This window comes from Ctenopharyngodon idella, chromosome 6 (genome assembly GCF_019924925.1).
Source record: "Ctenopharyngodon idella isolate HZGC_01 chromosome 6, HZGC01, whole genome shotgun sequence".
Classification (NCBI taxonomy): Eukaryota; Metazoa; Chordata; class Actinopteri; order Cypriniformes; family Xenocyprididae; genus Ctenopharyngodon; species Ctenopharyngodon idella.
This window is the reverse complement of record NC_067225.1, coordinates 27,587,080-27,610,110: the sequence shown is the minus strand read 5'-3', so window position 1 is coordinate 27,610,110 and position 23,031 is coordinate 27,587,080. Positions and strand designations below refer to the sequence as shown.

The window sequence follows — 23,031 nt, the reverse complement described above, 5'->3', positions numbered from 1 at the left end:
ATAAAATTCTCATGTATAGTCAATGAAACAACTCGGAAGAAGATACTCACCTGATACACAGATGGAAGTTAGCATTGCATTGGCCATTATCCAATATGATTGAACATGTATTACAACTCTTTAATGTTTTGCTTTAAAAAAACAAAAAAAATCTATAAAAAAAAATAAATGTTGTATATTGGATATTTTTACTATGCAGTACGTTTTCATGTCCCCATCAAATATTTTGACTTTATATATTGTTAAACTTAAAATTGTTTTAGACTGAAGTCATATTAGTATTTTTTTTTAATCATAATACCACTGTAGTAAAAAGGGGTGAAATAATTTAACTCGTTTGGTATGAGTGGATGTTGCCATTTGTCATATCTTCAGAAAACTTCTGAAATGGAAATTTATCAGGAACTTTTCCAGATTTCTCTGAGCCAAAATCTTTTTTTTTCTTTCTTTTTTTTAATAAAAAAGCTGATAATAACTTGCCTTAACATCAGAATTTGCTTTTTGTTAAGTATTAAGTAGTAAAATGAAACATTAAGGGAAATTATATTACTAAAATATTTAAAAAATCTATTAGTTACACTTTTTTTTTACAGTGTAATTATACATTTAAGTGCTGAGTAATAATAATTAACTGTATTTACTTACTATAGGGTTAGGGTGAGGGTTTGGTTTAGGGTTTAATTGCATGTAATTATGCATAATTTCTAGTTATTACTACAGTAACTACATGTAACATGTGTAACAATGACACTAAAATAAAGTTTTACCAAACTATTGCACTGTAACTTCTGCTGTACACATCACTGAACACCTCAAGTAAATAACATGGATGTTATACTCATATCTACCACTGGGAGCACTATATCTTTGAGAACAGTCCACTAGTACACAGGGAACAGTGCTTTTGCTTTCTTCAGTAAAGTGTTTATGTTATACAAATGACACAGCCATCTCTGTGCCATGTACCTTGCTTAGAAATAACGCTTTATGTTATTACATTTTATGCATACATCTTACCAGCTAAGCAAACATGATTGCATATCAACAATGTTTGTTTTCCCTTTTCTCTACCCGTGCACATGTAAATTGAGCTCGCCCACGTGTGACGTATTTCCTTCATGACTTAGGCAATGCCATCTTGATTCGAAAATAGTGTCGCATGAGTTGTATGAAACGGAATTTTATTGTCTTGATATTATATACAGAGACTGTATTATTTTGCTTTATTCTGATTACAGCAGAAGCTGACGCTGTTGAGAGTAACATCCTCCGTTGGCGTTGTGTTAACTGGCTCATTCATTTCTAACAGTCACATTTTTCTGAACGAGGAGCGCTGCTGCTGGTGGCGCTAACAAAGGAATATCTGGATCCGAGCAGCTGTTTATTGGTAATGTTATTTGCATTCTTTTCATTATAACACACAAAAGAAAATGTATCTTCAACGCATATCGACCTATTAGTGGTATATTGAGGCAGTATTTTACTGTTGCTAAGCAATAAGGATTCGCGAGTTGTTCGCACGCTCTAGGTACTGAAGTCGCGCGCACGGCCGTCAGCTCACATTACAACTAGCGGTAGGGATTTTGATTCACTCCAGTGACTCGATTCTTTTGAATCTGTTTACTAGAAAGATTCATTCAGGGACAATTTTTGCTATTTACATCGCAATGACAAGTCATTAAATTATTCGCTTTTCGTATTCGTTAAAAGCTGAAATGCTTTTTATTCATATTAAAATTAGTGTGCACAAATCTACTACAGATCTGTCATTTACCAATAATAGCCTACATTGTGAATTCAAATAACGTATTTCCTTCAAACGATATGTCTCATTCATAATCAAAACACGAGTGTAACTGACTCGTTCAATGAAGGGGCGTGGTCGTTCTGGCATGTCCAACCAATGATGTTGCTCCTTCACAGCCTGCACTCGATTGCTATTGGTCCGCTATAGTCAGTCTTTGAAGACAGAACAAGAGTCAAAAATATGAATCAAAGTGACCGAGAAAGATTCGATTAAAACACGGGACTAATTATAACATTTACTCACCAACAGCTCGACTCAGGAGAGATGGCCGAGATGTACATTCGCGTCGCGGAGGAGGAGAACGAGGAGCCGATGGAGATTCCGTCGGAGGACGACGGCACGGTACTGCTGTCCACTGTGGCCGCTCAGTTTCCAGGGGCTTGTGGCCTGCGTTACCGGAGCCCGGTGTCTCAGTGCATGAGGGGAGTTCGCCTGGTGGACGGTGTCCTGCACGCCCCTGAGAACGGCTGGGGAAACCTGGTCTATGTGGTCAATTACCCCAAGGGTAGGTTTTCTATTCATTATAAATAAGCCTCTGACCTAATTTAGAACAAATATGAGAAAAGCTTTTAAGAAACATTGTAATAATGGCCAAAATCATGTTTAATAATATAAAATTACATTATTAACCCAACTTTTCCCCCTAGAGTGCACACCTGGGTCAAAGATAGTGGTCATTCTGTATGCATTTTAGGGTTAATTTAGGCATGTGCTTTATAATTTAACTTTGAGATTATCTGTCATAACCATAGTTGAGCACATCTGGGTGTTGCAAGCATTTGTTCTTCTGCATTTCTTTTGTCTATCTTTAGCTGTACAAAAAAAAATTCCAATGCATTTTGATTTAATGGGGTTGTTTTTGTCGCATGAAGGGTGATTGTCATTCTGTGGATGTGAACTTGTAACAAGTCAACTTTACTATTCTAGAAACGGTTCTGCCAGATAATAAGAGGAAGATGGATGAGATTGATGCTTCTTCTGCAACAAAGATCAAGAGAGGAGATCAGAAGACTTCAGATCTGATTGTGCTGGGTCTGCCATGGAAAACTACAGAACAAGACTTAAAAGACTACTTCAGTACATTTGGAGATGTCATCATGGTGCAGGTAAAACATACTGATATAAATATATGATGTGATTGTCTTTGTACTGCCATATTTTATCCATGGTTTCTGCCTCTGTATCTACTATTTCTAACTTTATGCAGCTATTAAAAATAGAACTAGACTCGACTGTCATTCTTGAAGTCAGATTAGATCTGGTGTGAATTCAGTTCTTGATTTGATTCTGTTACACTAGGTCAAGCGGGACGTGAAGACGGGAAATTCAAAAGGGTTTGGGTTTGTAAGGTTTGCCGAGTGGGAGTCTCAGGGTAAGGTGATGTCACAGCGGCACATGATTGACGGCAGGTGGTGTGACTGCAAACTACCCAACTCCAAGGTTAGTGTGTGTTTTTTCATTCAAAAGTTTGGGGTTGATAAGAGTTTTTTAATGTTTGTGAAAGAAGTTTAATATGCTTACCAAGGCTGCATTTATTTGATAAAAAAATACTGTAAAAACAGTACTATTGTGAAATATTAAATTAAAAAATTCTAATGTTTTCTATTTTGAATATATTTTAAAATGTAATTCATTCCTGTGATGGCAAAACTGAAATTTCAGCATCATAACTTCAGTGTCACATGATCCTTCAGAAATCATTCTAATATGCTGATTTGGTGCTCAATAAACTTTTTTTTATTTTTTTTTTTTATGACTGTTGAAAACAGCTGCACTGCTTAATATTTTTGTGGAAACCATGATACTTTTTAAAAGAATGTTCGTAACATTATAATTGTCTTTAATGTCACTTTTGACCAATTTACTTTACAGACTTTTGAATGATGTGTATGTGATAAATTGTTACTTTTAATCAATTAGCCATTTATGAAAGAAGTGTCAGGTATTCACTTTTTAGGGTGCTAAACAATGATGTGTCTGAACATTTAACAGCAAGGTCCAGATGAACCAATGAGGAGCAGGAAAGTATTTGTGGGCCGTTGCACAGAAGACATGACCGCTGATGAGCTCCGTCAGTTCTTCATGCAATATGGGGAGGTCACAGATGTCTTCATTCCTAAACCATTCAGAGCGTTCGCTTTCGTCACCTTTGCAGATGACCAGGTAAGCTATTGCTTTTTCACATTGATTTTAAAGTGCCCTGTTATGCTATTTTAAAGGTTCCTGTGTTTGTTTTGGAGGTCTCCTACAATAGGTTTACATACATCCAAGGTCAAAAAATGATTTCTCATAATGCATATTGCGGCATCACCTCTTTTCTCGCAGTGTCTGAAACGGTTCGATAAAGAATTCAATCTCTCTAAACACCTCCTTTCCGAGATCCTACTCTGCTCTGATTGGTCAAATGGCCTGGTCTTTTGTGATTGGTCTACCGCTTACAGCCCGTGTCGGAAAAACAAAACGGCTATTATCATATCTAAATTTCAGCACCGGAGCTTCCTCAACACTTGTATAAACGGTGATGGGAACAGTTATGATGGCTTCAGTTTTACCATATCAATTCGACCTTAGTCCTCATCCTTTGGAAGTGCATGCAAAATGGATTTGTTGTGGCAGTGCAGAAAACCTTCTCGACATGTTGACAACACGAACCAAACTCTTCCAGGCCTCAGCTACAACTACAGTGTTTGAGGGTCAGAGTAGACGTTGTTTGTGGGCAGAAAATGAAGACCATAGGCTGGCTTTATGGAAATTTGTTACAAATCTAAGTAGGTTCATGCAGGAAGTAAGTAATTACTGACGACTCGTTTTAGCCAGTTCAGATTTGTTTTTTTCTTTTGGTGGACAATAACTCCATTCATTGTTCACTTTGATCTTTGAAACTTTCCAGACCTTTTAGATTCACAAACAGCTACATACACTACATGAAAGGTAATATTGGAAAAAGCATAATAGAGACTTTAAGGTGAGAAACCAGAGATAAAGACCTGTTCACAAAAAAAAGAACCAGCTTCAACAAATTGTTAGTGAAATAAAAATGTGGGTGCTTTAACGCAAGATACAGCCTATGTAGCTAGATTAATTTGCTCTTTGTGTGGATATGCTCATATGAATGTTTCAGTTCAAGGTCTTGTTTGTGGTGAATATTTTCTCTTGGTACAAGGCTTTGCGTTTACATTTTCAGCATTCAAGAATTTATTGTGTTTAAAATTCTATTCTGGATGATTAAATCACCTGTTCATGCATTTCAGATCATAATAAATTTTTTCCATCTTTCCTCCAGGTTGCTGCCTCCCTGTGTGGAGAAGATCTGATCATCAAGGGCGTCAGTGTGCACATCTCCAACGCTGAGCCGAAACACAACAACACTAGGCAGATGATGGAACGGGCAGGGCGCTTTGGGAACGGGTTCGGAGGTCAGGGTTTCGGAGGCAGCCGCAGTGGCATGGGGGGTAGCTCCAGCAGCTTGGGAAATTTCAGCAATTTCAATCTCAACCCAGCCATGATGGCTGCCGCCCAGGCTGCCCTACAGAGCAGTTGGGGTATGATGGGAATGTTAGCACAGCAGAATCAGTCAGGTGCGTCTGGCACGAGCACAAGCGGCACAAGTTCCACACGGGACCAGCCCCAAACATACAGCTCGGGCAACAGCAACTACGGCAGCTCAGCAGCCACTCTCGGCTGGGGCTCCGGTTCTAACTCCAGCACTAGTGGTGGTGGGTTTAACTCCAGCTTTGGCTCTAGTATGGAGTCTAAGTCGTCAGGGTGGGGTATGTAAGCCGGTTTGTGTTTGAAGTGTTGTATTTCTAGCGCGTTTGGTAAGTATTTTCCGAAAGACTTATCTTGTCACGTGTGTTTGGGAGTGGGGATGGGTGAAAAGGGAGTCAGGGGACAAAAAAGAAGAATGTTTTTTACACTGAATGGAATTTAAGTTAGTGTTTAGAGTGAGATGTTAACCAAGGTGCTACATTAATGTACCATCTTTGGTATTATGTTTTTCCCCCAATGTTGTATTGTCTTGGTCGATGCAAACGAAGCATTTCAACTGGATTCTTGTAATGCATGTTGTTCAATATGTGGATATCTGAAAACGCATGAGAATTGCATAATCTTTCAAGTACATTTATCATTATTTAGGATAAAAAAAAAGAAATTTGCATTGGAAAGAATCTGGTTGAAACCTGAACATATTGTAAATTCAGCTTTATGATTCAGTCCAGTTTTATGGAAACCCTTTAAAACAAGCCTTCATCAAAATCTCTTCTGCAGTTGACATCTGTGGGGTTTGCCTGGGAAGAGCGCCCTCTATGGCAGCACAGTGTGGCTGAGGTCATTATGTCACCTTCCTCCCCATGTCTATATGCTCTCATCGCACGGCTCGATGACACGGTGGGTGTCTCCTTTTTTTAATCCACTTTTTAAGACAAGAAGTGCGCAGAAAGTGACGTTTTTAAACAACCCTTGAGTGCGATTGGTGATATGGCGAAGAGTGAGAAGGCTGCGAGTGAGCGAAGAAAGTGTGGAGCGCACGAACGAAAAGACTTGCGAGTGCGATGAACGAGCCGAAATGTGACTGCAGTGGGTGGGTTTGGTGAGCGAGTGAATGAGAGCTGCTGATACATCCCAGCTTTCCCCTTAATTGAGCCCAAATTGACGGACATTTCGTTCATGTGTACCTCTTAAGATTTTTATTTTTTATTTTTTTTGGTCTCCCTAGGTTCCTTTTTGCTTTTCTCCTTTAGTATACTGACATGTGCTTATATAGTTAGTGGAATGTTGTGATGATGATGATGCATACTTTGTCTTGCTTCTATAATCCCATCTGAATGCTGTATGGTGTGTGTGCTTTATTTCCTTGTAACTTGACCTGTAAGTGTGAGCTTTGATATGGATGACATCTTCAGTGGACACTGAGGGGGGAAAACATGAGTGATGGTGTAAGTGCGACCTGTATGTTGAGTGCTGTGGATGTCTGTGGAGTTTCCCTCTAGATAACGTTGCTCAGTGTTTTCAAAGGCATTTTATATGATTTGTCAAATGAAGGGAGTGCTTCAATAAAACTAATTTGAATAGATTGCCGTTTTCTCATACTGGTTTGTCACGTGATGTTTGAAAGCAAATACCACACAACTAATTGAATTCACACATTTAGGGGCCTGGAATATGGCTGGTCGCAACTGAACCCCAGGCGGGAAGTCCGTTTGGGGATGGAGGAAGACGGAGGATGCTGTGATTCTGCATCTCTGGTAACGGCCATGGACACGGTAGACCGTAGCAGTACTTGATAGGTGCTTCCAGTTTGAGGTGTTTTCTCAGAACACTTCAAGCGTAATACATTTCAATCTGAAAACCTGAGCTGAGGTGGTATTAGGCTTGAATTGGTTTTGAGAAAGCAGCTCGTTGTATTCAAATGCAGGCTTAGGTTTTTCAGGTCCATGTTTTTAAAATGTTTGAATTGCAATATTTTACAGTATCTGTATTGTTTCATGGAGCGTCATATATGTTTATAGGATTCTTTATTACAATAAAATACAAATGAACTCATGTTTGAGTAAAACAAAATGATTGGTGTTTAGTATTTAATGTGATTTACATACAAATATTTATACAGTTTTGTTATTACATGCAAAAACCAGGTACTTTTGTGCAACTTAGAAATTTTGTGTGAATTTTGTACATTTATTTTGATCAGTCTTCAACCTCGTTCTCCTCCTCAGCTTCCATGTCTTTACTCTTCCTCTTGGCAGCATTTTTCTTCCTTTTCTCCTTTAGTTCTTGGTTGTTTAAAGCCAGTTCTTCACTTTTCTGCTGAATGTAGTTGTGCTGTAAGGGTACAGCAAGGGTACAGTTTTTTTCACTCATTTACTAGAACAGAAAAATCTAAATGCATTTAAGCAAATAGCACCAAGTTATGCTATTATCATTTTCCTAGTAACTTAATAGTAAATATTGTGTAATTACATGAGCACTTGACAATGTTCATAGAGCTATCTTTAAAGGGTTAATTCAACCAAAAATGAAAATTCTGTCATTAATCACTCACCCCATGTTGTTCCACACCCATAAGATGTTCGTTTATCTTTGGAACACAAATTAATATTTTTGATGAAATCCGAGAGGTATATGATGTCCATAGATAGCAATATAATCACCACTTTCAAGGTCCAGAAAGGTACTAAAGACATCGTTAAAACAGTTCATGTGACTACAGTGGTTCGAACTTAATTTTACGAAGCAACGAGAATACTTTTTGTGCACAAAAACAAAACTAAAGTGACGACTTTATTCAACAATCTCTTCCCTGTCATTATCCTTATGGAGGTGACGCAGTAAGCACAGTGAAGGCTTCTGTGTTCAAGTCTGAATGCCGGCTCAGTATTGGCCAAAGCTGATCACGTAAGCAGCACGACACATGCGTGTCATGCTGATGCAGGAGCCGGCCAACAATGAGTCGGCATTCTGACGTAAAACCTGGATGTAAACAACGTATAAGAATGACACAGAAAAGAAGATCTTGTTGAATAAAGTCGTTATTTTTGTTTTTTGCGCACAAAAAGTATTCTTGTCACTTCATAAACTTAAGGTTGAACCACTGCAGTCACGTTGACTGTTTTAACGATGTCTTTAGTACCTTTCTGGACCATGAAAAGTGATGGTTATATTGCTCTCTATGGACGAGTCCTATACCTCTTGGATTTCATCACAAATATCTTAATTTGTGTTCTGAAGATGAACGAAGGTCTTACGGGTGTGGAAAGACATGAGGGTGAGAAATTACTGACAATTTTTGGGTGAACTATCCCTTTAAAGAAATTGTAATGTAAATAGTGTTTTTAGTTAAAAGTTAAATTAACTTATTAGATTTTCCTTAACAGTCACAAAACACCACCACTTAAGTACCTAAGCATTTTATATTATTTTAAATATCAACATTGCATGTTTAGGCTCAGTTGTCCATAATTTTTTTTAATAATCTCCAGAATTACATGTATAATACAATATGATAGGCCTCCTAGGCTTGGCAAATATATCTAGAGGTAAGAAACAGAACAAGCGTGAATAAATGTTTACAAGACCTTTGAATAGTATTACCTTCCTTTTTACAATGTCATTTTTCCATTGTTGGGTGAGGTCTTGCAGATTGTTTGCAAAAATATAATTTGATATGTTTCATTACTGAAATCATCCTACCAGTGCAGTGGTTCTCCTCGCTGTCAATTTCACATCATCCACTGTAACTGTGTTTCTTTTAGCATGTCTGCAAACATTCAAGAGACGCTTCAGCACAAATAAAACTTTTTTTTATGTGGTTAATAATGGAGGAAAACCTACTTTTGCACGAATTTATTATCTAACAACAGCTGTTTGTAATAATGATGCCGAAGTTTACCTCGCAAACGCTTCCAAGTCCTTGGCAAATATATCTAGAGGTAAGAAACAGGACGAGCGTAAATAAATGTTTAATACTATAAAAATATGAACGTCACATAACCAAATCTTACCACACTGTCTGAATGCAGTCTCTGCAATAGCTGCTATTGTCTGTTTGGTGATTTGTTTCTCGCAGTCTGCGGCGATGTGTTGACAGAGAGAGCCGACAGTGTAGTGAACAGCAGCTTTAAGCCTCTAGAAGAACATAAATACTGTCGACGTGAGAAATACAACCCGAACTGTTTTTTACAGGGTGCATAAACATATAACAACGAATAGCATTACGCACTAGCTGCTCATTAAGTTTACAAGTTATAACCTGTTTTTGTGCCTCGTCCTCATCCATTTTCATTGGATAAATACGCTGAAGCTCAACTTTACGCTTTTAGCCATTTACAATTAAAAATTGCGCGAATTATGAGTTCTTCACGTTGTAGTGACGTCGCCAGAGTTCATTATCACCTTAACAGCGCCTCCTACTGATGTGGAGTGGATGTCATTCTAGCCTAAAGTAAAAAAAGAAACATGTTTCTTTTATAGATAGGTCTTCAATATCCGATTATGTCACACGGGGAAGTTACAAGTGGTTATTTCTGTTTGTTGTTTCCCTAAAACTAAGGCATTTTAATGCTGTGTTGTGGTTGACACAATTGCACAACTTTTTTAGTCATGAATTAACAAAATGAAAACTGTGCCAATGTCAGTCTCCCCTATACTTAAATATTTGTTTAGAACTTTAAATCAATAAGAACATCAAAAGAGGACAACATACACTCAGCCTTTCAAGACACTCAATATGTATATTTTTATTTGGTATTTGTATTCATTTTATCTGAAAATTACATGTTCTTGAATTTTTAGGCCTATATATTTGACTCACAAGGTAAAGAGTGTCCCCCTCCATCCAGTGTGTCCATTCTTCTTGAATGCACTTGTAGGTTTTCTCTGTTGTTTACTTTTTCATTTCTTGTTATGTTATTGTATGTAATCAATAAACATGACAACAAATTCAGTTCAACACAGTAGTTCAAGCTGTTCTTTTGTAGGTTTGCTTGCAGATCTGGTCTTCACATTTAAGTTCCTTGAAAGGAAGAGTGGAAAAATTATTTTATTAAGTTTATATGTTTTATTTGATATTTGTATTCATTTTATCTGAGAATTACTTGTTCTTGAATCTTGTATTTGACTCACAAGGTAAAGAGTGTCTCCCTCCATCCAGTGTGTCCATCCTCTGTTCTTTTTCTCTCCTTTCTGGACACACACAAGTTTGTCGTTTTCCCAGTTGACTGTTGTCTGTAGAAAAAACAGTATTTCTCAATTCTGGCAAAGAAAACTCTAGACTGTTACCACACCATTTGATTGCCAATCGTATGACTGTGTGTGTGTGTGTGTGTGTGTGTGTGTGTGTGTGTGTGTGTGTGTGTGTGTGTGTGTGTGTGTGTGTGTGTGTGTGCTCCACCTTGCATTTTCTGTTGTCCAGTCCTTTGGTGATTTCCTCAAACTCTTCTCCAATTTTGAATGAAGTGGAGTAGTTTCGGAAAGTTGTTAAAGTTTTAATAGTGAAAGAGTCTCCATCTTGCTCAAATATTTTCTGTGGCTTTAGCATCCCCGCTATCTTTCGGGTGGCGAAATCAATTCCTGTATTGCATAGCGCAAGGTTAAATACATAAATACACTTACAACACTTTCATTACCAGTTAGGTTAAATTTCACTTTAATGGCAATTAATAGGTACTTTTCATTGCCATTAAAGTTAAATAACTTAACACAAACATACAAGCTTAATAAAAATGTTCATTTTAGAAGAAAATTTCAGACGGCACTTAGAGGCTTTTGCATCTGAACTCTTCTAATATTAAATTCTGATAAATGAATGACATTACTCACCAAGAGTAACCATGAAACCTTCAAAGTTTTCATTGTCCACTATGTCCCAGGTTCCACTGTAGTTTGCAGGCATGCTTGATGTTGATCCTGAAGCGTTTCTGTGAGTTCTAGCTCCTGTGAGAACCTAGAAACTGGAATTTAAGTGTACATGTGTGGAAATGAGAGAAGCAGATGTGTTGTGTCGTATTTCAGCAGCTCTTTGTGTAGTAATACGGGGCAGGGGTGATTCCTAGGACACAAAGGCTATTTTGGCTTGGTCAATGGGGCTGTTCTCTGAGGCTGACCATAACTTTTACACACTTCTTGCGTCCCGTGGGAACTCAGAGAACAATGTAATTCAAAAGACACATGTTGCTTTGGCAGTGGACTGCTCTGGTACAGGAGTTAACAGTTTAGCAATTAGAATTTAGCAATATCAGAGAAGTCCCATATGGTTTGAGATGATTGGTTTTGTTTCATTATCTGTGCCAGACTTTTATTAACAATGTGGCTATGGCTTTAAATAACTTCTGTGGTATACTGGTTGGTGTCTTTTTTCTCTCTTTTTCTACATATACATGTAACCTTTTAGGGGTTTTCAGTCATGGGAAAATTGTATTGATTTAGTTTAATTAATTTTGTTTTAATTAATTTTTTATTTAAATTTTTTTTATGAATTAAACAGCTTGTAAACATACTTTATCAGTAGAACAAATTGCAATAACCAATTAAACATGAAAGTATGCAATCATGCAAGACGTGTCTCTTTACATAGAACCTTTTTGGCAGAAAGAGTTATTTTTTTAGTCAAGAGCCCTATAGGATTCTATATTGAACCTCCTTGAACCTTTTTTAAGAGTGTATTTTCTAAAAAGCCACAGACAGTTTATTTTATTTCAAAACTGACAGGTGTTTCTTTAACTCTCATCCAGGCAGGCATATTTTCTTCATCTGTTCTTAAAGTTAACATTGAAATTTCATTCATCCTTTACTCAATGTGAATGTGGGTTGTGAAGGGTTATAAAAAAAAAATAATAATAAAAAAAATCATTTGAAGTCTTCTGTGATGAACACCAAAATTATTTTCTAGAAAAGAAAGATGGGTTTCTAATGACAATAGGGTAACAATGTTAATGAAAAAGCCATTAAAACGTATCATGCATTTATTATTCCTCACTCTTTCATGTCATGATTATTTTAATAGCTTTTCAGTGTTGAACAAAGTATGTACATTTTTTTTTGCAGTACAATATGCATTTTATCATAAGTTTTACACAATATGAAGATCCCTTAAACATAACTAACACCACCTCTGTGTGACAGTGAATAAAAATTATTCTAATCCATAATTTGACATCTCTAAAAGTATACCAAGACTCAGCACTAGGCGGCGCCATTTTATATTACCCGACAGAGGATCTTGCTTCTTTCCGAGAGCTTCTAACCTACCATGAATGCTGACTAGCGTGATATCTTTCTGGTAAGTTCTGTAATTCTTTTATGAATTTTCTTCCCTTACTTCTACACCTCACTATATAAATATTTAGAATTTTTCAATAAGATGCGTTTGAGAGTCTTAAATAATTTTTTGTCATTGTCGTGGTACTAATTGATAAAGAAATATTCTGCTGTATACAGAATCATCTGGGGTGATATAAGTGCACAATGCTTCACCACTTCTTAGTCCATGCAGCTTTTCAGACCAGCAGGTGGCTTCCAAGAGATCAAAGGTTAAAATTGTAAGATTATCTATCTATCTATCTGCACAATTGGAAAATAAGTAAATAAAATTGTGACCAGGTGCTAAACACTATTTTATGTCTTTCTTTGTGTGTGTGTGTGTGTGTGTGTGTGTGCAGACATTCATAACATTACAATTTAAAAAAATCTAATTTGTTTTTCTCTGGCAGTCAGATTGTTCTTTTCATCTTTGTGGTGCTTTTCCTGGCACCACAGTTTTATATTTTGTCAAGGTAAGTGCCCTATATGAAGTTATTCTCTGATAAAAAGCTGATCTCCTGGAAAAACACAACATATAAAATAAACATATTCATATGTGAACGCATGTTATATCATGTGATATGTCTAATATTCTGCATTAATGTGTTCACAGGCCAAAATCTTCTCGCTATTGTGAAAAGCCACTGTTGAACAATCTTATAGTCTTCATTGTGTTCTCCTTTATAGCAACAGGTAATTAGTTTTTATATTTATAAATGGTTCATTTTGCATATTTTTTTCTGCTTTCTAATTTTAAAGACTGATTATCAACCCTCCTCTTCCCATTTAAGGTTTGGCTGTAGCGCTTACACTCACAGACCCAGTTCCCAAGAGCATCAGGGTAGCGTTTCACTCATTTGGGCTGTTTGCGTTTATCCAGGGACTCTGTACAGTCATTCTTACCCTGACTGCACCTCAATGTGTAAGTGTGAATTGTAGTAATATGATTTTTATTTGCAAATAGTAGTTTTACCTAAATATATATAATCACAGTTTATTTTTCTTAGGCGAACACCACCACAGAATTATATATATTTTCTTTGGTAGTCTCTTGGGCCTGCATACTCTCAACAGGTAAGATCATGTACAGGGTTTTAGTCAGTTCCATTCCAAGTGTAGAAGGAAAAAATATATAAAGGACAAAATAACCATTGTTCTTTTTGTGTCTCTACCCAGTTTTCTTTCTGGTCAGAGGAAGTCTTTGCCTGATCCACAAACTGTTTCCGCATTGGTTAAGAGATACGTGCCTCTGGGGTTGAAAATGAGCCACTGCTGCTGTACAGCCTTTCACTGACACTCAATACAGGTGCATCTATTATTTACATGGTTTCAGTGGTTTTCAGACAGTTGTGAGGTTCTGGTTAAGATGTATTCTATTTAAGGACACACCTTTTCACTAATATTAGCATGCAGGGAAAATGCGTATATACAAATTGTTTTTTAATTTTTATAATAACTCAAACTGTTTACAGTCCTCGATTTTGGGTTGCATTTGAATCCAGACATGTTTGAAAGACATTTTAAAAGAGAAAACAAAATAAAACAGATGATTTCAAAAATATATTTTATTGTATGTATTAAAACTACCACCAAATATGAAATGATTTATGTAATGCCATGTAATACAGCTGAATACTGTAACAAAATTTCCTTTTGTGAAACATATAATGGAAAAGCAAGACACTTCATTCAAAAGTGTCAATTCAAATATGTTAAACCTGTCAAGGGAGGCACATACTTCATTGAAATACACACAATATTTCAGCACAGGATCTCTACAATGTGAAACATTTTGTATTGAAAACACATGAATCTATTTAAAATTGTGTAAATACACATAAGGACTTCAATGTATGATTTCAAAACCCAGTGCATTTATTTTATTAACATTTTCACATATTAGATCATTAGATCCCTGTGGAATGTAATGTTGATCTGCTTCACTACAGAATTTTGGCCAAAATCAATGGTTATAAATCAGACAATGCTGCCCCGCTGTCTCATAAAGCATGCGATGTTAAGATATTCTTATCAGATTTTAAACAGCACAGACTTTAGAAAGCCTTTCATGTGTATATATAATCCATTGTAAGGATTATATATATATATCCATTTGGACGGTTCTACACAAAATAAACCATTGTTTTCTGAGGTATGACAAAAATCTCTGACACTAATACACTCTTGTCAGCAATGTAGAATGGATTCTGGAATGGATTTATCAAGTAAGGCCAACAATAGAAACTCAATTCAGTCTGAAGATGAAACAGTACATTAACATTTGCTCCAACCTAAAAACACTGGATATGCCATCTTTTATGGACATGTTTATTAGGATTTCTTAACCTGAGGTCTGTGATTTTGCCTAGAACATAATTTCAGCATTTAATCGAAATCTTTTAATTGAGGAGGAAAAACAAACCAAATACATCTGCTTGTTTCCTCTGGAAAAACAAAGAAGGCCACATGATTCTTCATTTCAAATTTAATCTGGTGGTGTGATGAATAATTGTTTAAGATAATGCAACTATGTAGTAAGCAAAGTAAAAAAAAAAAAGAAAAAAAAAAAGGTCAAATTAAAAAACAAAAAAAACAAATATCTGATCACTGCTTGGTCAAAAAATGTGCTTGATGTGGAATGAAATTTTCAGACACATCTTCTTAACGCATCTGCTTTCTAAACAGTCTGATCTTGTGGAATAAGGATTTGTAGCAACATTATAAAATTAATTACTGTAAGCTAAAAGAGGTCCTGAGATTTGAAATGTTTAGTCGTTTATAATGCAATCATTCCATAACACAATCAAATTGCAAAGTCCCTATCACAGCATTAAAATAACCCTCGCACAATTCACACCTCAGTGTGAAAATTAAACTTCAAATGATACTCTGAAATCATTCAAAATACAGCATTCGATTTGAGCTATAAGCCCTGGTGGGTGGCTTCATTGACCGATATGTACTCATCTATCCTAACAGTGCATCATAGTCAATGTACCATATAAGAGTACCGCTCTTTGGCTGTACTTTGGTAATGGGATACTTGGATGATTCCCCCTTAATTCGGCTGAGTTGACTGACAAGTTCATGCTTGCTCTTCCCCATTATTAAAACACCTACCCTTCGAGCCCTATTGATAGCTGTAAATGTGAGACTCATCCTCTGGTGAGGTTTAATGGGGCTCTCTGTCAGAGTTACCAACCGTTCTTCGTCGCTTTCCAACTTGGTGTCCTGGAACAATGAGGCGGTGTGGCCATCTTGGCCTACACCGAGCAGGATGTAGTGGAAACTGGAGGCATTGACATGTTTCTTTATTTCCTTCTCATATAATGCAGGACCACCATCCTCTTCCACACATAACCGTTGGGTGAGATGCACCGGCATGGGGTGGATGTTGAAGTAGGGTATGCGGATATGCTGAAGCAGCAGATCGTGAATGGACCGGAAGTTGGAGCCTGATTCTGTATGTGGCACACATCGCTCGTCCACTTGCCATATGTGAGTGTTGCGCCACGGAAAGGTGTAGAGGTTCAGGGCGAGCGCACGTAGCAGCGCCACCGGGCTGGAGCCACCAGACAACGCCAGGTGAAACTGACCCTCTTCACGAATGGCCTCTTCAGCAGCCAGGAGAAGATCAGAAGCCAAACGCTCCACCAGTTCCTGTGCCCAAGCAGATACCATTTCAGAACTACGGTACTTCCCTTGCATCACCTGGAAGTTGTCCTCTGCACCAGGGTTGATCACATTGACCACGGCTTCATGGCTGAAGGAGACCTGATGGCCCCGCAGCTGAAAGTTCAGCAGGTTCCCGTTGGCTACACCACCAGGATACACCCGTGGAAAGACCCGAGACAAGCTTTCAAGGAGAGGTGTCCAAAACGCCCAGGAAGCAAGGAGTCCTTCGGCACTGATAAATCTATCCTTGCGTCCAAAGAAGACGTGTGAGATCAGCTCGCAATAAGCCTCTCTGGGTACGACTGGTGACTGGATGTAATAATCACTGAGGGGTAACCCCAGCACGTCTACGTCTTTGTTTTCGGTGACCTCCTTCCAGTCACCGCTGCTCACCAGCTCAGGCTTGAACAGGTTCTTGCTCACGAGAATCGCAGGGTACTGGAGGTTTCCATGACCCAGATAAAATATGATCTGTTTGGATTTGCACTGAACATTATTGAGATCCTGGACACAAAATACATCACTTTTGAAAACTACACGTGCATAAGCAACCCGTTCATCAAGTGCCTTGCCTGAGGTCATAAATATGGGGATTCCCTCATATTGCGCATTGTCGACATGAATGAGCACACCTGTAAAGAGAATCACAGTCAACGTAAGCATTGATAGATTGATTTTCCAAAGTCACACTGCCATGAATCAATGACTATGTTTATATGCACGTTTACATTCCAGGGCTTTCTGAAAGATCATGTAAACATGAACACCATTTTTCCTTTGCCTTTTTTATATGGTCAATTAAATGCATATGCGGGATTCTGACAGGTTTTAGAAGAATGTAAAGTAATGGAAATGTGTGGAGAAACGCAACCTAGAGCCCTGTGCAGGACTGTTTTCTTAATACCGCTCCCGCTGAATTTCTGACGATTACCGCCTGCTCCCGCAACGTGTATTCTACTCCCACCCGCACCCGCAAACATTTGGTTACAGCTTGTAGAAATTGTGAAAAAACATTACACAAACATTAGGTCTATGCTAAACGTTCAGTATAACAGAGATAAAACATTGTGTTTAATTAAAAGGTTAGTTCTTCTTTTAGTCAAACACAATCGGAGTTATATTAAAAAAGATCTTCCAAGCTTTATAATGGGAGTAAATAGTAACTGATATTTTCAAGCCCCAAACAGCTCATCCATCCATCATAATAGTAATCCATACGGCTCCAGGGGGTTAATAAAAGCCTTCTGAAGCAAAGCGATGCATTTTTCTAAGAAAAATATCTATATTTATAACATTATAGACTATAATCACTAGCTTCCGGTAACGTCCATCTGTGAGTTCATGAGAGAGTCGAGTTCTGGCGTATGACGTATGACATAGGTTGTAGGAGTAGCATAAGATTAGGTGAGAGTTGACGCCTCTCGCGGTTCAAACAAATAGGGCTGGGCAACAAACTCAAGCTCCTCCAACATTTGTCTTTAAAAATTCTTGTTTTAGACTTCGCGACTGGTGTTTTGTTTTGCTCTATCCTCTATTTTCTGCGCTTCCACGTTACCTCATGCTTCAGGTTAAAGTTTACTCTTCCACCAGAATCGACTTGTGTACGGAAGCCAGTGATTCTAGTATACAAAGTTAGAAATATGTATATTTTTCTTACAAAAACACATTGCTTCACTTCAGAAGGCATTTTTTAACTCCCTGAAGCCATATGGATTACTTTTATGATGCCATCTAACGTGAACACCTTCTTTGCATATTAAACAAGATAACTAAAAAGCTCTTCCACTCACCAGCGAATGTGGGGGTTAGGCTGAAGTAGTCCTTTGTTTTATTGAGCTCTTCCTGAACCTCTCCATTGTAAGCTTGGTACTGACCTACGACCGCATTACTGTTATCTACATGCTGTAGGGAAGCCAAGAAATTAAGTTTGTTTTGTAGTATCTCCTTGCTGTTGGAGAGGTTTGCAGGAAGGTTCATCAACATAAGGGTCATGACCTCTGTGAGGTGGTTCTGGAGCACATCTCTGATGACGCCATATTGATCATAAAACTGAATCCGCCCTGTAAATGAATGATCAATGGTCAGATCAACAATTAATACTAAAGAAATAACTGAGAAGATAAATGGAGAAAGGGTCCATTTATAACGTGAACTTGTATTTAAAAGCAACTCAAAACCAGTACCTTTGGCATCCAGGGTTTCCTTCAATACAATTTCTATTCTTTCAATATGGTGCTTGTTCCAGATAGGGTCCAGAAGTTTCTTATTCTCTTTCCTAAATGGCAATATTTTAGAGACAACCTTTGCGATAGAAAAAACATTGATTGATGTTTAAAGCTCATGAAGTTCCAGTCATTCATGTGAAAATATACTACTAGGGGTGTAACGGTACACAGTCACGGTTTGGTACGTACCTCGGTTTTGGGGTCATGGATCAATACAAGTTCGGTACAACAACAGGAAAAAGCAACAAATCCCCAATGCTAGGTTAGTTGGCACAACGTCCATGACACAAATTGGCACAATGCCAAATGATTTTGTCTTAAAATAACAGTGGAAACAACTTAAAATACTCCGTCATTTATGGCCATACAGATAAGAATAAGATATATAACTGTCTAAAAGGGTCTATTGTTATTTGTGTACACTCACAATAAAAACAAAAGATTGTGCTTATGTAAAATAAAGTAAACAAACATGATGCCGCTTTCTACCTTCCGGTTTCCTTTCCGTGAAGTTTGTGTAGCGCTCACAAAAATTCATCGAAACTTAGCATATAGGCTACTAGCAAGCTCTTGCATGCCATCTGAACTCTTGATTTGAGTTGGTGTGTAGACTGTCTCTTCTTCTGCTGCTTTTTCCTGTTGTGGTGGTTAGCAAACAGCGTTGAATTACGGCACACGCCCCCTTCTGGATTGGAGTGTGGATCACCTGTGACTAACTGTATTCGTCATCTGACTGTATGCACCAAACCGTGACGTCTGTACCGTAATGGTTCGAAAGAATACCGTTACACCCCTATATACTTCCATTCAAAATTTTGGGGTCAGTACAAATTTTGTAAGAAAATAATACTGGATACAGTAACGATACACAAAGATATGTTAATTTAAATGCTTTTCTTTTGAACTTCCTATTCATCAGGGTTTTTTATTATATCAAATAAATGCAGCCTTGGTGATCATAAGATACTTCTTTCAAAAACAAAGAAATTTTACCAACCCCAAACTTAGTGTATGTGAATAAAATAACATTCTACCTGCTTCCCTAAATAGTGGTCAATCCTATACATCTCCTCTTCTTTCAGCTGGCCTGACAGTTTTTTGTCAAGGGACTGGGCACTAGCAAAGTCATGACCAAATGGCTTCTCCAGCACCACCCTCAGCCACGCGTCAGGTGGGGGGCGGCAGGTGTTGTTGATCTTCTCTGCAATGTCTGCATATGCGAAAGCTGGAACAGACAGGTAGAAGAGCCTCCCCGCTTCGACCATACCCTCCTGTCCTACCTGCTCTTTGATCTGCTGGCTGAGTTTTTCATAGTCCTCAGATGTCTTCAGCTGGTGATATTGGGACAGATGCAAGAACTGGTCTTTGACCAATGCACAGCGCTCAGCAGAGAGCTCTGGAGGGCAAGCCAGCTTCTTCAAGATCCCAAACAGCAGCGTGGTCCCATTCTCAGTCGGCGAAAGGCCCCCACCATAAAATGAGAAAGTGTGTCCTTTGCCTACCTCGTCAGCATAAAGCTGAAAAAAGCCTTGCCACAGGTACTTCCTGGCCAAGTCACCTGTTCCACCCACAACTACCACAGTCACATGCCCAAGACTCTGCTTAGCCTCATGATTATTTGTGTGGCCTCTGTGCCAGCATATGATGGCCATTAGCAGCAGCTCCCATCTTATCCTTGACATTGTAATATCAAGCGCCCACCTTTAAAAAAAAAATAATAATAAAAGGATTTTAGAACGTTTAAGAAATGTAATGATACAAATTCTGAAAATCTGACAAAATTTAATAAGGTTCACATGTAGATATAAAAAAACAAAACAAAACCAAACCATGAAAACTGTTATTGGTAAACCATGAATAACCTTTAATGGTGATTAAAGGCACTGGAAAACATTCAGAAGCTGGATTCTAAAGTTTGCTTCATTATTTGGCATATTGACTATTATGATTCCTTCTACAACTCAGCATAAAGTGAACACCTTATGCAAACATTTAGCTGATGATTACAAACCAGCTTCAATCCACATAAAACATATGGAGCTGTCAGGACTGCAACAAGATAAGACTTTAGTCCCTAAAAAATAGACATGTCAGAAATATTAAGATTTGCAGATGGATTTTGAATGAAAGTGGGGGGAGGGTTAAAGTATAATAACATCAGCTAATATATAGTAGTATGTCAGAAAGAAATATCAGTATACATTTCCAAACATTCCTTTTGCCATTAATTGTAATAATCCAGTGAAATTTTCTATGAACAAGGAGTCTAACAACAGACGGTATGCCCCACACAGAGATCTGATCTCACCATCAGAAACTGAGACTAAACTGTGGCAATGTCTCCAAGACGCTTGAAGAAACCTACCTGCAAAGCTACAGTACTGTGAGAAGTTTTAGGCACTTGTGTAAAAATGCTGCTTTCAAAAATAATGTCATAAATGAATTTTATCAATTAACTTCTATAAACTAAATCAAATCAATATTTGGTGTGACCACCCTTTGCGTTTAAAACAGCTTTTGTCCTGGTACACTTGCACATAGTTTTTCAGGTACCTTTGTGGGTAGGTCTCTTCAAACAGACTTTGCCACAGTTCATCTGGATTTAGTCTCAGTTTTTTCTGTTACTGGTGGTGAGATCAGATCTCCGTGTGGAGCACTGGCTGTTGTCAGACTCCTTGTGCATACAAAAATCTCACTGGATTATTACAGTTAATGGCAAAATGAATGTTTGCAAATGTAAACTGGTGTTACCTACTGACATACTACAGCGTGTGTGTGAAAATACGAAGACTTTTGCACAATACTGTATACACACACACACAAGGTGAAATATAATTTGATTGTTATGTCAGGCCCAACATATCAAGCATCACAACATTACATAATAACTGAAGTTTGAGGACAAACCGTTAAGATCAGTAATAGCAAATCATGTCTGCAAGTCATTGTGCCTCTGAATGCACAACATTACATGAACGTATATTTAAGTACTCATCTTTCTTATTTTAAAATCACTCAACTTAAAATAGTGTTAATGGAAGCTCGTTAAGTGTGTGGATCTTCTTCCGTAACAGTTGTGAAACATTTTAAGTATGAGGGTCAACGGTCTATGATAAGTCCAGGTGTGAAGAGGAGGGTTGTATAATCTACTGACATACCTGAACTGAGAGCAAGAACCATGGTGATGCAAATGTATTCCCTTAGTGAGTGTTCACCCATAAAATCAAGATTAAGCCAACAGAACAGACTGCATTTACAGTAGTAAAGGACTGAATGAAATGAAAGGTCACACAATTTGGCCAAACAGAGAGGAACCGATATATAAGGTGACAATAAATTATGTTAAAGCTGAAAATGATATTGCTGGAATCATTTTGACACATCTAACAGAAAACAGTTGACCAGGATGAGTCTGATTTCATGATATCTCATGACGAGCTTGTGAGAAGACCAAAGATGTCAGAGTACATGCAACCCTAATGTTCAGACAGTGCAAGCACTGTTTGCACATTTGGGTGTTGCAAATTGTCAAACATCTGGCCTTAAAATAAATACAAAAAAATTCATTGGAACAATCTAGACGATCAAATGAGCATAACAGGATGCAGAAGGGTTCAATAAACAGCTGCTGCACAGAACTGATGTAATTCAGTTGAACTTACTTAACTTAGTTAAGTTGTAACTTTAACTTGTGTCATGATATGCTATGGTCAATTAAAGCACATTACATTATTACAATTTATTCATTATTATAACTCATTATTTACACAGTGACAAGAAAATGGAATGGCAAAAACAATGTCATTTTCTGGAAGATAACCTCATTAAGGAAATGGCTTTTGTTAGAGATATTACTAAAGACTAACAGGATAGAAAGTAATATTGACACTGGAAAATGTATAATATCCAGTATAATAAGATAGGCCTATACCATATTATTTGGACTATTTCGATCAATTAAAATGTATTAATCAATTTTAATATTGATCTAAATTAAATGTGACCATATATCGATTTCTGATGTTTCTGATGATAAGTACGCTTATTATATATTTAAAATATGAGAATAAACACTAGTGTGCTTCTAGAGGCGGACGTGAGTATACTATTAGCACAAAGTGCATAAACAAGTCCTGACAGCACCTGCTATACTATAGCTAACTAACACAGGCTTAAGACAGACAAATAAAAGGACATGATCTTAAATTTCAACGTACATATGATATCTGCAGCCATAGTGACATGCATTATGACAAAAATGGATTTGACAGGGAGAGACTGCACATACCTGATTCACCTCCGGACAGTACGGTGACAGCTCGAGCGGCGTGGACTGGCGGATAGTGACATTCTACAAACAAACGTTTCCAGTAGATGGTCACGTGATCGCGATGTTGGTTAATCATGTGGTTTGAAAACGTAACATTCGAGTTTTTAAAAAAACACGCTGACTGATAACACGGACACTTGTAAACCTTTGAAGCGCTTGATGACCTATTAAAACAGTTATTCTTTAAGTGTAAATAT

General features: G+C 37.6%; 5 protein-coding genes across 7 annotated transcripts; 2 read left to right on the top strand and 3 right to left on the bottom strand.

Annotated features, from left to right (window-relative positions):
• The first annotated feature begins 1,118 nt into the window (after positions 1-1,118).
• tardbpb (TAR DNA binding protein b) lies at positions 1,119-7,369 on the top strand. 2 transcript variants are annotated; one of them, XR_007930552.1, is made up of 7 exons: positions 1,119-1,387; positions 2,057-2,312; positions 2,735-2,913; positions 3,107-3,247; positions 3,800-3,970; positions 5,091-6,196; positions 6,960-7,369. XR_007930552.1 is itself a non-coding variant. In XM_051896439.1 (6 exons), the coding sequence occupies exons 2-6, from the start codon at positions 2,072-2,074 to the stop codon at positions 5,583-5,585; spliced, it is 1,227 nt and encodes a 408-aa protein (XP_051752399.1). In that variant the 5' UTR covers positions 1,119-1,387; positions 2,057-2,071; the 3' UTR covers positions 5,586-6,881. The 2 variants fall into 2 exon arrangements, 1 of the variants encoding a protein (XP_051752399.1); XM_051896439.1 differs by lacking the exon at positions 6,960-7,369 and having other exon boundaries at positions 5,091-6,881.
• On the bottom strand, positions 7,307-9,744 carry cenps (centromere protein S). The gene is made up of 5 exons (XM_051896443.1): positions 9,558-9,744; positions 9,310-9,433; positions 9,198-9,231; positions 8,999-9,065; positions 7,307-7,630 (listed from the first exon to the last, which is right to left on the bottom strand). The coding sequence occupies exons 1-5, from the start codon at positions 9,588-9,590 to the stop codon at positions 7,496-7,498; spliced, it is 393 nt and encodes a 130-aa protein (XP_051752403.1). The 5' UTR covers positions 9,591-9,744; the 3' UTR covers positions 7,307-7,495.
• On the bottom strand, positions 9,310-11,432 carry rbp7b (retinol binding protein 7b, cellular). 2 transcript variants are annotated; one of them, XR_007930553.1, is made up of 5 exons: positions 11,126-11,432; positions 10,698-10,876; positions 10,430-10,531; positions 10,119-10,319; positions 9,310-9,433 (listed from the first exon to the last, which is right to left on the bottom strand). XR_007930553.1 is itself a non-coding variant. In XM_051896442.1 (4 exons), the coding sequence occupies exons 1-4, from the start codon at positions 11,196-11,198 to the stop codon at positions 10,266-10,268; spliced, it is 408 nt and encodes a 135-aa protein (XP_051752402.1). In that variant the 5' UTR covers positions 11,199-11,432; the 3' UTR covers positions 10,019-10,265. The 2 variants fall into 2 exon arrangements, 1 of the variants encoding a protein (XP_051752402.1); XM_051896442.1 differs by lacking the exon at positions 9,310-9,433 and having other exon boundaries at positions 10,019-10,319.
• A 269-nt stretch (positions 11,433-11,701) lies between these two features.
• Positions 11,702-16,144, top strand: LOC127514066 (uncharacterized). Its single transcript, XM_051896441.1, has 8 exons — positions 11,702-12,584; positions 12,743-12,843; positions 13,015-13,077; positions 13,218-13,297; positions 13,396-13,526; positions 13,612-13,678; positions 13,781-13,910; positions 15,940-16,144. Exons 2-7 carry the CDS (start codon positions 12,770-12,772, stop codon positions 13,861-13,863), a joined length of 498 nt encoding a protein of 165 aa, XP_051752401.1. The 5' UTR covers positions 11,702-12,584; positions 12,743-12,769; the 3' UTR covers positions 13,864-13,910; positions 15,940-16,144.
• On the bottom strand, positions 14,152-22,919 carry h6pd (hexose-6-phosphate dehydrogenase (glucose 1-dehydrogenase)). The gene is made up of 5 exons (XM_051896438.1): positions 22,793-22,919; positions 19,539-20,205; positions 18,463-18,580; positions 18,070-18,339; positions 14,152-16,911 (listed from the first exon to the last, which is right to left on the bottom strand). Exons 2-5 carry the CDS (start codon positions 20,184-20,186, stop codon positions 15,572-15,574), a joined length of 2,376 nt encoding a protein of 791 aa, XP_051752398.1. The 5' UTR covers positions 20,187-20,205; positions 22,793-22,919; the 3' UTR covers positions 14,152-15,571.
• Between the last annotated feature and the right edge of the window lie 112 nt (positions 22,920-23,031).